Genomic DNA, 13,241 nt, shown 5'->3' with positions numbered 1-13,241 from the left:
TTAGAAAAAAGATATAGATAGATGGTACTTAATGGTTATACAGTAAATGACTTGTTAATGAGAATGTAAGCACAGGATGCAGGTTGCCTACATTTTATACCCCATTTTATGACTTTCTAGTCTTCAAGATTATATTGTGTTTTCTACATTCCCAGCATAACCTATTGAAATTTGGCAGTGGACCAGAGGAAATTAAAGAGATGCTCACTTCCATACAAAAAGAGCACAATCAGGTCACTATCATAAAAGATCAGGTAAATCAATGAAATTATTGTAAGTGATCAGTTAGAGCCTCTTATTTAAATAAGTCTCTAGACTTCCAATTGGATACTAAAAAGAATTCTGGCTCGTTAATTTTACAACTGTCCGTTTTTCATCAGAGAAAAATTTTGGCATTGCATCTCCACTGGTCTCACGGACATGTATTTTCAAGTTTCAACTCACATCACACAGACAGAAAAACAATCTCTCTGTGGACTTCAAGTCCATTCCAGAGATTTTGCTCTTCCTCATAAATCAGATTAACTTAACCATATTTGCAACAGCGGACAGTCGCCAGACCGCAAGGCTCCTCAGTACCTGTTGTCTATCCAGGCGCATCCTCTTGGCAGCATTTCTACTCTCACTCTCACAGGCTGAGGCCAAGATACTCTCAGCAACTGCTGAAGTAAGGTGGGAAGGAATAGGTCGAGACTAAAAGAAAAGAGAGAAAAGGACATGAGAAAATTATTAACAGTATCATTAAGAGACCAACATGACACTCAGAAGATATCATAGGACGTGCAAGAGTATCATTTGATTCCAACTGAACTGATTTTGATAGAAAAAGGAAATGGAAATTTCAAAGATGAATAATGAGAGCTAGTTAGAGGTTAACATTAGAGATACTACAGATCCATCATTCATTCCCATAGCTCCTTTGTCACCAGTGTTTAATCTGGGCCATTAAGTTTGAACAGGCAGTGGCAAAATTCCTGACTGGGTTTTGTAAGGAAAACAAGTCCTTTATTTCTCTTATAACTTATGACAATGCACAACAAAACAAAACAAGTAACAGGGCTGAAATAGTTGGAAAAACTGACAGACATTCTGACCATGTCAAACCATCTTAACATGAAATATTATGCCTATTTACAGGCTAAGTTGTGACACAATTGATACAAATAAAATCCTTTTAAAAAAAACTTACTTTAGCTTAAAAACAAAATGAAAATTCAGGCCTACAACAATTTTTCTATTACAAAAATTCAGTGTTCTAGACGTGAGATGAGTATGTACCTACATGTTTTATTTACAAAATATGTGTTAATATCAATAATGTAATGGATACATATTGGAAATCTATCTCCTATGTAGCTCACATAGAAATTCATTAAACCCCTGACTAAGTTCCTAATTAGGTACAAACTGTACGTGATTTTCCATATCATTCATGATAACCTGAAAAGTTTTCCATTTTCCCCATAATTACATGCAAAATTATCTAACTGAAAGATGAAGTACTTAAAGACACTAAACATTTTTTAAAAAGTAAGACAAGCAAATGGTAGATAAGAAGATATTAATGCATAAAAATTAAATCAGGTGAGACAGCAAAATATGAAATTACAAAAAAAAGAGTCTTTTAGGAAACTAGCATATGTAATGGCATGCTATCTCAGGTTTTCAAAGCCTCCATCCAAATTACATGTGGATATCATACATATTGACTAGAAGCCACCAAACTCATAATGATCTTTTAAGTATTTTTGTAAATGAACATGAGCTTGCCTATATTGGACTTGATTCATTTTGCTAACTCTGGCATGTCTCATGTGCTTTAGCAAACTGAACCGTAGCACTTCTATCTCAAACAATATTCTACAACAGCTAAATACAGACCCACAGTGCTTCAATGGATACTTCTCAGCATCATTTGTTCAGTGCAGAAAGAGACCAGGCTTTGACCTTGCTTGAACTAGGAAGAAATTTCTGCTGCTACCTCAGCCAACTCCCCCAGGTTTCCAACTTCAAAGTGGCCTCTGCAGGCAAAAGGTAGGAAAGGTATGGGGTACAGTCTCCACTTGCTAACGCTGTAAGGTGTTAGAAACACTGGCTGGACAACTTTGATAGTAAAGCATTAGGATCCTCGGGATGTGATTTTTCCAACAGAAAGAAAAGAAAGAGGCCCCACAGGTAGCAGGAAGAAAGCAGCAAAAATATTTTGACAAGGAAATTACAAAGCCAGAAGTCTGTATTGGGAATAGAGAGGGTCAAGTGTGGTAAACATTTAAAATTTTTAAACTGCCATAAAGGATATATATGTGATTTCAAAATGAATATTGTTTCATTTCATTCTGCACCTCGCTAAATATGGATAAGACAGTCTAGCTCAGAACTGAAAATATATTCAGCTACAAAAATCAGTGTTTCATTAAAAGATGGCCCTAGCATGGCTCAAAATTATACTCTAAACTTCATGGAAATTGGATATTCAATGTTGTCCTGATATACAACTGAACTGATTCAGTTGATATACAACTGAATTATGTTTTGAGGCAAAGGGGTCATAGGAAAAATGGGAATAAGAACATTCCCTTATTTTTAAAAAATCATTTATTTGACTGTAGCTAGCATTATTCAAATACTAGAAGTGAAAGTGCATACCTTTATAAACTACATCTTTCGATACTTCATTTAGTTCTAGACACTGAATTAACAAAAGCAAAGCACAGTATCAGCAGTCTCTATGAAAGTTCTTCATCCATTTCATTTATTCTTTTAACCTGGTATTTCTATTCAAAATTAGGAATGTATAATACTACGTGCTATGCTTAGTTGCTCAGTCGTGTCTGACTCTTTGCGACTCCATGGACTATAGCCTGCCATGCTCCTCGTCCATGGAGATTCTCTAAGCAAGAATACTGGAGTGGGTTGCCGTGCCTTCCTCCAGGGGATCAGAGGATCTTCCCAACCCAGGGATCAAACCCAGGTCTCCCACATTGGACATGGATTCTTTACTGTCTGAGCCACCAGGGAAACCCATATAATACTATGAAGCTTCTTCAAGCAGATTAAATTGTAGTAATAAATACATACATCCCTTAAATAAATAAAAGTCTGTAGAAAAGAGAGAACACAAGGTAAAACATCTTACGAAGTAAAATTAGTTGGTAGAATTTCTTCTCAAATTCTATTTTTTTTTTTAATATTTAAAATGGTAAATGACTTTTACTAGAAGAGTATATGTTATTATATATAATAACTTATATAGTTTCCTTATTGGAGAAGATGATAGAGTTGGGTTTTTCCAAGATATATTTATTTGGTTTTCTCAGAAATTAGAATAATGTCCTGGCTGAGTAGGACAAGATACTTTTTAAGGTCACTGAGTAACCTATTCATTTCAAGATTTTGGGGAAAAAGTTTACTGCAAGATAAAGCAATCATGTACTCTTTCCTATTAAGAGGAAGCAATGGGTAGAAGCAAAGATATGTGATAAGACGTGGCCAGAGGTTAAACAATATAATTTTGAAATTAGAGTTGTTCTGAGTTTATTGTAGAATCTTAATCTGATAACTGTAAATGGCCATAGCGATCATTCACCGCAAGCTTCTTTAAAGTTTGAAGAAACTTTTCTGCCTAATTCTGAACTAGAAATAGAAGCCAGGTTTCATGTACTGCAATTCTCATCTTTTCCACTCTGCCAAATTCTGTTGTATACGTAGTACTTTTACATAATTCATTATTAATAAAAATATTTTAGGAGAAATATTTACACATAAACTCTTGGCTCAACTAAAAATAAGCATACCAAAGATAGTTATTTAGACAACTGTTTACAATTATAACTGATAAGCTCATGGGAGAAGGGCAGAATGAATGAATAAAATCTCTATTACAGTTTAAGAGATATATACGTGTTTTTCAAGGAGTTTAGAATTGATGCTTTTGAACTGTGGTGTTGGAGAAGACTCTTGAGAGCCCCTTGGACTGCAAGGAGATCCAACCAGTCCATTCTAGAGGAGACCAGTCCTGGGTCTTCTTTGGAAGGAATGATGCTAAAGCTGAAACTCCAGTATTTTGGCCACCTTATGCGAAGAGTTGACTCATTGGAAAAGACTTTGATGCTGGGAAAGATTGAAGGAGGGAGGAGAAGGGGATGACAGAGGATGAGATGGCTGGATGGCATCACCGACTCGATGGACATGGGTTTGAGTGAACTCTGGGAGTTGGTGAGGGACAGGGAGGCCTGGCGTGCTGTGCTTCATGGGGTCGCAAAGAGTCGGACACAACTGTGCGACTGAACTGAACTGAAGACAAAATATGTGTCTCTAAGGAGAATACCAATCCAGTTCATTCTCATTACTTTTAAGATAAATATTAATAATACGTAACTTATATTGAGTGTTAGGTGTGGAGGCATTAACACAAGAATCTTAGGTTCATTATCTGATTTCTTCCAAACAACACTTGAGAAAAAAATATACTATTTATATCACTCTTTTAAAGAAAACCAAATTAAATCCCTATATAATTTTCCCAAGGTCACACAGCTGTGATGTGGAAACCCTAATATGTAATTCTGATGATATGTTTGGAATAATATTCCCTAGTAAAGCTTATTCTCATTGTAAAACTAAGGCCTCAATGAGTTTAAAGAAAACTAGAGCTCTGAAATACTACACATTCTTATAGAGGAATCCATGTACAGCTAATTCAATTTTGTACTGAAACAAAGAATATATTAGGACCTTCTTAAAGTCTTTCTCTTTGAGTGGTCAAAATCCTCATAAAACGTTTTCCTATTAATTTTTAAAACCCTTCTTCATTAATAACATGATAAAATGGAACTTAATTCAGTCACAAATTGTAAATTGAAGCAATCTAAATCCACAAGATTTTCATTTTGGAGCAAACAGAAGTTCCAAGAAATTACTGTAATACATGAAACATAATAAAGCTTAGTTTCATGCTCAAAATGAGAATGAGGAGCCAGGCAGAGAAGTTCTTTTTTGTTCTTTTCCTGTAAGGCAATCCTGGTAAACTTCCCCTTGGTTCTAATACTGATGAGCCAGTAGTGAATGCTGATGCTGATCAATGCACACAGAGTTCAGTTATGCTGTACCCAGCTATACTTTACTAAATATGAAAGAATTTTGCTGATTTTTCCTCCATAATGTAGCTAATATCTATTTCACAATTCAAAAGTACTTAGACCAAGACAGTAAGAAGGAAATTAATTAATCGTGTTCCTTATAAAAGCAGTGTTAAGAGAGAAATTTGAAACTATTGTTTAGTATGAGTTCTTAGAACCATCTTCATGGGAACTCTCCTTTCCTTTGCTACATTTAATTGCAGAGAGCTTATTCTAAAATCATCTCTTCAGTGTTTTCCTGGCAGTACATTAAGGGCTGTAGTCATGGGTTCCACCAGGGATAAATACAGAAGATTCCTTCTAACAGCAGTAAGATGCACAAACTTCCATTGTAATAACTTGAAATAATAATATTTCAACAAAAAATCAAATGCAAAGAATAGATATTACCAGTAGACAATTTATGGAAAATAATACTTCTCCTTGTGATTGAATATAGCTCAGTAAATCTACTATTTGGTGTATATCTTATAAAAGTTAAAAATGATTCAAGAATGTGTATAATCATACACTCTATATGATCTGTACCGAGATTGAGATTTGTTGTCTATTTCTTTCCTGGATATGAGATGATCCTAACTAGCCCGCACTAATTACCTCTTCATAATTAACTGTCACGCTCAACTGGGATGACTTGATCTATCCTCAGCACTGTCTTTACTGTAATAATTATTTGTGCCCAAATCCGTAGTGGCTGTTTCATTAAACAGATGGCTAAACAGTCATGTGGGGCTTTTGGAGTTTAAAAAGTCACATTTTAATTGGGGACTTAAGATGTGATTGCTGTTAGCACAAAGTAAGTGTGTCTTTCCTCATTTATGCATGTAAAACCTACCACACCATTTTTTGGTCTAAAAACTGAAACAATGTTAGAATTCTCTGAACTTCTGCTGTACCCTTAGGATGTGGTAGGATTTTTTTTTTTCGAAGTTATAAAAAAATAAAAAGAAATCAAGAATGTAAGCTTATGTTCATGGGAGAGTGTGGCAATGCTCTCCATTCCGGTGTTAAATAGAGCTTAATCAAGTATTAGACAAGCCGGACTGAGAGCAACTGTGACATCCACCCGAGATTTTAAGTGAATGAGTTTTTCAAAATAATTAAAGCAAGTGATTCAGTAGTCAGAGTGTAGGTAGGTTACATCCTAAATTAAGATGATATCTCCCAATCTTGTTACTTTATAAAACACATAATTTGACAGTTCTGCAGCTTGAATGACATGCATATCCTATCATCCCAAAATGGTATACTCATGCCTCAACATATAACTGGTACAGTGTAAAAAGTTGCAGCTCCCAAGGTATCCCTTCTGAACAGGTAGCTTCACCTATGGACATCAGTAGTCTAAAGTAAAGTTTAGCAACTATGTCAGACAGTCCTGGATCATTACTATGTCATCACCCCCTTGCAATATGCCTGATCACTTTTGCTATTTCATCTCTATGAGCCTCATTCATTCTGCCAAGTATCATTATTTTATTTTTGTCTTTATGAATGGCAAAGTTGAGGTTCAGTCAGTGAGCTATGAATAGGAGAAATAATCTCTGTGTCAGGGAGAGGCAGTTAGAATTCCATGAAGTAAGGCACATAAAGTCACTGATATCTTTACTAGCTTATTGAACAAATATACTTCATGAGCACTTTCTATATTTCAGGTACTGTGCCAAGTCCAACTATATGGAGATAAACAAAATCAATACTATCTCTATTATCATGGAGTTCACTTAAATTAGTACAATGCTTAGCATATAGTGTATAACATACATGCAATAAAGTATGTTCATTACAGACTCACAATCTTTTATGAACAATTCTAAAATCCTAAAGTTGTATAAGCTGAAATATTTCATAAACTCAGGGCAAACTCAGCTGGCAGAAGAAACTGATTATGAGGATATTTACAATGTTTCTTTTTTCTTACTTCTATGTATATTTCTAAGTTTTGCAGCCGAAAGACTGATATATTTGTATATGGGATGTTTCTCAAGATCTCAATGTGAGTGTTAAGCAATAAATAGAAGATACACTTTATCGTGTTTCCCAAATCAAGAAAGTTCTGAATTCTGGACCACTGATGATCCAAGCTTTTAGATGAGGATGGTGCCTGTGGACTAAAGCAGCAGGTACACTGCCTTGATACTCATGCTGTAGGGTTTCAGTGGACGTGATAAGCAAAGTCCCTTACTGACCTGACTCTGGCCACATGACTTAGTCCTGGACAATCATGGGAGACCGTGCCTTTGTTCCCAGTGACTGTTCCAAGAAATGGACATGTGATCCAAATACGGCTAATCCAAGTCCTTTCATGGAAATGTGTACCTGAAGCTGAAAGATGGAAGACTGCTCCTGGATTGGGAGTTTTAAGAAGCTTAGAGCTGCTGATGGCAACATTTTCCAACAGGTAGCAAGACTCTGAGAGGTAAAGTATTAGGAGAGTAGCAGATCCCTGACGTTTGAGCCCATGGATCCAGCTACGTGAGAATCCTTGGACTTCCCAGTTTGGGAAAAATCTCTTGACCAGTTTAAAATGAGTTTTAAAATGTATTTTAAACAAAAATGCTCTTTAACCTTCATCTAGGCTTTGATTTCATTATAAGTATTTGATTATGAATTGATAGTCTTTGCTTTGGCCTTAATTTTAGAACACTATTGGCCTTTAACAATGATATTTCAAAAATACCTGGGGAATTGTTAAGTTTTATAGTTGAAACTAAAGCCCATTTAGCTAAATGTCATCGGATAATACAACTGATCACGATGAGATAAACTAAACTTTCAACTAAAATGACATGTTTTCATTTCTAAGACTTCCCTGGTGGCTCAGATGGTAAAGCATCTGCCTACAATGCGAGAGACCTGGGTTCGATCCCTGGGTTGGGAAGATCCTCTGGAGAAGGAAATAGCAACCCACTCCAGTACTCTTGCCTGGAAAATCCCATGGATGGAAGAGCTTGGTAGGCTATAGTCCGTGGGGTTGCAAAGAGTCGGACACGACTGAGTGACTTCACCTTATCTTACCTTTTCATTTCTAACTATTTATTAAAATTTCCACTAGGAAATATCTTTTAATCTTGAAGAAAAGTGATTATATGTACTTATAGTTACTGTGGATCCTGACATCTTTTCTAATTTGTGAAACCTAAAACTATATACAAATTCTATTCATACAATTAATATCACTACCTATTCACACTCATTGCCAAATAGATAAAAATATTTTTTAAACAGTGTTTCAAGAGCTAAAAAGAGAGTTAAAATCAAATGTTATATGACTGCCTTCTTTAGGAAACTAATCCTGCTAAATATTTTGTTATCAGTTATCAGTAGTTTTTAAAACTGAAATGCCAGTTGCAGAATCCTGTGAAAGGCAGAGTATACAATAAACATTAGCTTATCTCCCAACTGATTTCTACCACAAAGTAGCACATTGTGAATGTCCATTCATCCACTCATCCTTCATTCAACAATTTTAACTCAACTGAATTCAACAGACTGAGCAGCTTTCACAAGCAACTTATTATGCTATAGAAGACACAGTGGATGATACAGAGATGAACAAGTTAAGAAGCAGAGTAGTCAAGGAACGTAACTTCTTATTAGGGACCTAAGGCCCATATATAAATAACAGTAATATGAGACAGGATAAAATAAAACTACAGAAGTACCACGAAGTACAATTTGCACATGAAAGAAAGAGAGATTTAAAGCTGCTCTTAGCCGAAAGTGAGGATTCCATAGATAAAAACACTGGGTTTAGTTCCCTTGGGAGTTCACAGATTGAGACAGCAAGGGTTTCCTAGAAAAGGGAGCAGTGAAATGCAATTTCAGATTAGACGGCATTTATCATGTTCCTCATGGAGCAGGTAACAAACTGTGCAGGAGTGTTCACTTTTGTTATTTCAGATGTTGTTGGTTTTCAGGTGTAAGTGCTATTTGTTTCTGAAGCAGAAGAGATACAAAGTCCACAAGTAACAGCTGATAAAACACAGCTAAGAACCAAGATCCAGTGACTAAAATCAGGAGCTTTTCTTCAGATTTGCTTACTGCTAATTTTCCAATGTCTCATTCTGGGTCGTCTTCTTTTTCTTAGAGTACATTTTAGGTCATCCAGAGACAGCTTGTGAGTGGTATTGTAATTTCAGTAGTTGTCCGAAGTGTCTTTCTTCTTCATTTTGGAAGTAGAGTTTAGTTGGGTGTTGATTTGTAGATTAAACGTAGCTCTCTAAAAAATTTAAGATTTTTTTTTCTTAGTATTTTGAAGATTATCATCTGACATCTATTTTGAGGACAAGTATTATGCTCAGTGTGTTATACTGTTTTAGATAGTTTCTTGTTTCTTGCTGGTGACATTTAAGAATGTCTTGGGTCTCCTGCAGTTTTGCCTTGATGCACATAGGTGTGACTTCGTTTTTATTTGTGCTGCCCAGAACTGGTCTGTTTCTCTCTTCTTAGTATTCATGGCCTAGTAAATTTTGAAAAATGCTTCCTCCCTATTTGTTTTAATGTTGTACTCATTCTAATTTCTCCTTTGGAATGTCTACTAGATCTGTATCATTCTAGTCCCCAAGTAAACTTCTTTTTTAAATCTTCCCTCTCTGTTTTCCTTTCTGTGAGAAATCTCCACAGTTCTGTGTTCTAGCTTATTGATTTTTTCTTTGGCTAAATCATCTTATCTGCTGTTTAACCCATATAATAAGGCTCTAAATTTCAATATTTATAATGCCCATCATTTCAGTTTTTGAAATGGGATTCCCTTGTGGCCTTGATGGTAAAGCGTCTGCCCACAATGTGGGAGACCCAGGTTTGATCTCTTGCCTGGAAAATTTCATGGATGGAGGAGCCTGGTGGGCTACAGTCCATGGGGTTGCAAAGAGTCAGACACAACTGAGTGACTTCACTTTCTTTTCAGTTTTTGAAGCTATCTGACATTTATAATTCTCCCTTAATGAGAGGGCAGGCAAGGGTCCCAGCTTTATATGCAATTTTCAGTTCATGTTCCTGCCTAGTAACAAACCAAACTCCACATCTCCTGAACCTGAGTTGGCATTCAAACCCAGCCCTAATCTGTCTGGGCTTAAAGTCACGTTTTCTATCTCCCTAGTCTTTTACCCTATCAAATTAAGGGCTTACAACTCTGGCTGAGAGTTTTCTATTAATTTCAAGTCCTGAGAATTCCTTTTCTTTCTTCTGAGCTTATAGAGGTATTTAAAAATTGTAATATTTTTTATTTTTTACTCAGGATTTGTATGTATTTGTAGATGGAAGATGAGTGAGGTGTATGAAAGGTATTCCATGAGTCTCAGGTCAACATAATACTTAAGGATCTATTGATGAGTCCAGGGAATCTTCCCAACCCAGAGATCGAACCCAGGTCTCTCACATTGTAGACAGACGCTTACTGTCTGAGCCACCAGGGAAGTCCAAATCTGAAAGCTATGAAGGCTGTATTCTTTACCTTTAGTTACTCTTCAACTTTAGTAAATAAAATTCATTCAGTAAACAAAGAGAATAGTACCCATGAACTCTGAATCAGGACAAATCAGTGGACCAAGAAAGCACACACTGAAAGAAAGAGTTGCAGTTCCCTGTGATGACCTATTTGGCCACCCACTCCAATGTTCTTGCCTGGAGAATCCCAGGGATGGTGGAGCCTGATGGGCTGCCGTCTATGGGTCGCACAGAGTTGGACACGACTGAAGCGACTTAGCAGCAGCAGCAGGAATAATTTAGGAGAAGGTAGTGGCACCCCACTCCAGTACTCTTGCCTGGAAAATCCCATGGATGGAGAAGGCTGGTGGGCTGCAGTCCATGGGGTCACTAAGAGTCAGACATGACTGAGCAACTTCACTTTCACTTTTCACTTTCATGCATTGAAGAAGGAAATGGAAACCCACTCCAGTGTTCTTGCCTGGAGAATCCCAGGGATGGGAGAGTCTGGTGGGCTGCCATCTATGGGGTCGCACAGAGTCAGACATGACTGAAGCGACTTAGCAGTAGCAGTGGAGGTGGTGGTAACAGGTATTATTTGTGAGTATAAAATAATCATTCAGGCAACATGGCAAAGAAAGAGAGACTCATTGAGTCTTCAAAGAACGATTATAGAAGCCATTACACTCAATATCTGTATCTATTTGGAATCTGGGGAGTTTTTTAAGGCAGAAGATAAGAAAAGCAGAAACAGCAAAAGGGGAAAACTGAAACTATGACCACTAGGATGGTCACAGAAGTAATGTGCCAAAGGACGTCAAGTTACAGGCAGCAGAAGCAGCAGGGTGATCCAGAGCAAGGAAGACCAGAGCACTGTCTCTGTAAAGACAGCAGAGGATACTTAAAACATTCTACATGATTGTGAAAACTTTTAACATAGCTTGGGCAGGCTCTTTGAGAGAAAGCAAAGACTAAGGTATACCTGTACGAATAATGACTGAAGTAATATTCAATGAAACTGAGAAAATTAAAGAACTAAGAGTGTAGAACATTAGCTGTCAATTATTTAGAAAAGTATTATAGGATGAAATTTAGAAAGAAATAGTATGAAGAAAGAACTTAGAAGATGTTATAGAAGTATCCTGGGGGATAGTAGATGACATCTATAAAAGAGAGGGCAAAAAATGGCACAACTAGCAGGTGGGAAATTCAAACAAAATGTGTTTGCTAATTAGCTTCAATTAAGTTAATTGGTCACAAGGAGAGAAACCGGCACAGTTGTGATCACAATGCATGAAGAATATTGTGAATAATAATGGCTGCACAGATACAAACTTTTTAATCAATGTCTTGTATGGAGGGCTCACGATATTTCTGGTCAAATGTTTAGTTTAAAGAAGCACTTTAATTCATTTTTGTAGTGGCTCTATTTGCTAAAGAATGAACAGCAAGTGGCACTGTAGCTTTTGTAATACCTATACACAGTCTATTTCACGGCTATAAAAGCTGTGAATTGAAGAAAAATTATGATCTCTCTATGTTAGCTTGTATCAGAGAAATAGAGGCAAAGGATATATAATGTCAAATTCACTAAAAAAAAGGTACCATTTCCTAAACATGTAATACTTATTTTTTAATGAAAAAACTGTGAAACCAGAAGGTCAGTTAGCAAAATTACTGAGGAGGGTATTATAGTATGTAAATAAAAAATACTGTGAATAGAAAACTTAGAAGATGGTCTGAAATGATGGTGTTTCCATAATTAGATTATTTACATATTTGTTTTAAAATTATACCTCTCCTCACCAAAAACAGATACCAGAGCTACCAAGGAAATATATACACTAAAACAAATTAAACAAACAGATAAATGGGAAAGAGATAACTCAGAAAGATTTTGGCTGTAAACTTCCTGACAGGCAAAAAAGTGAACCTAGTAAGTTAATGATGAGAAAACATAAAAGCACTCTATTTCTGTAGGAGAAACACATTTTTTTTTTCCATTACACGCTAAAAGAGGGTTCCAAATGAGATCATTTATAGTGGACATTCACTAGCCTAATGGACAATGTTCCTGGCAAAATTCTTCAGAAAATAGCATGAGATTAATTCTTCAAACAAATATGGTCAATAAATAATATTAAAAGGCAAGTTAATAGGTAATTTTTCAAGAGATTGAGTTTATGGAATTCAAATATCTAGGCTACTTGATCTGAATAAAGAACTTAGAAGGTGGTCTGAAAATGAGGTACAAAATTTGAGGTACATGAGGCAGAATGGATTGAAAGTCTTTGACTATATCCTCCAAATATTTCCATTTAAGTTTCACAAAAATGCATCTAAACATATGCAGCCTGGTGAAAGATTCTCTAAACAATGCAAACTCAGAAAATAAAAAGTGAAATCATATCCATAACACAAATGATACTTGGGTATGGGCCAACCCCACCTTTTCATAAAGCTTTGCTTTTATTGTTTAATCTATCATAGGTGCTCTTGAATTTAAGATCAGGACACACTGGAGCAATACATTTCTTTTCTGGAACAATCAACAAATAGTCTTTAGAAAACTAACTGAAGTAACGAGTGTCAAAGCTGCATAACAGAATCAATAATGATTTGATATATTTGTCTAAGGATTAATATAATGGCTATCTAACTCAATGGTTCTTAAAA

The 13,241-nt window shown here is 36.0% G+C and overlaps 1 protein-coding gene across 1 annotated transcript in view; it reads right to left on the bottom strand.

The window, feature by feature from the left end:
- The window catches only part of NOL4 (nucleolar protein 4), a 467,403-nt gene that overhangs the window by 117,896 nt on the left and 336,266 nt on the right, over window positions 1-13,241 (bottom strand). The window contains exon 9 of the mRNA XM_052660447.1: window positions 580-693. Coding sequence (XP_052516407.1) covers window positions 580-693 — 114 coding nt within the window. The remainder of the gene's footprint in view (window positions 1-579; window positions 694-13,241) is intronic.

This window comes from Budorcas taxicolor, chromosome 22, assembly GCF_023091745.1.
Source record: "Budorcas taxicolor isolate Tak-1 chromosome 22, Takin1.1, whole genome shotgun sequence".
NCBI lineage: Eukaryota > Metazoa > Chordata > Mammalia > Artiodactyla > Bovidae > Budorcas > Budorcas taxicolor.
This window is presented reverse-complemented; position numbering and strand designations above follow the sequence as displayed.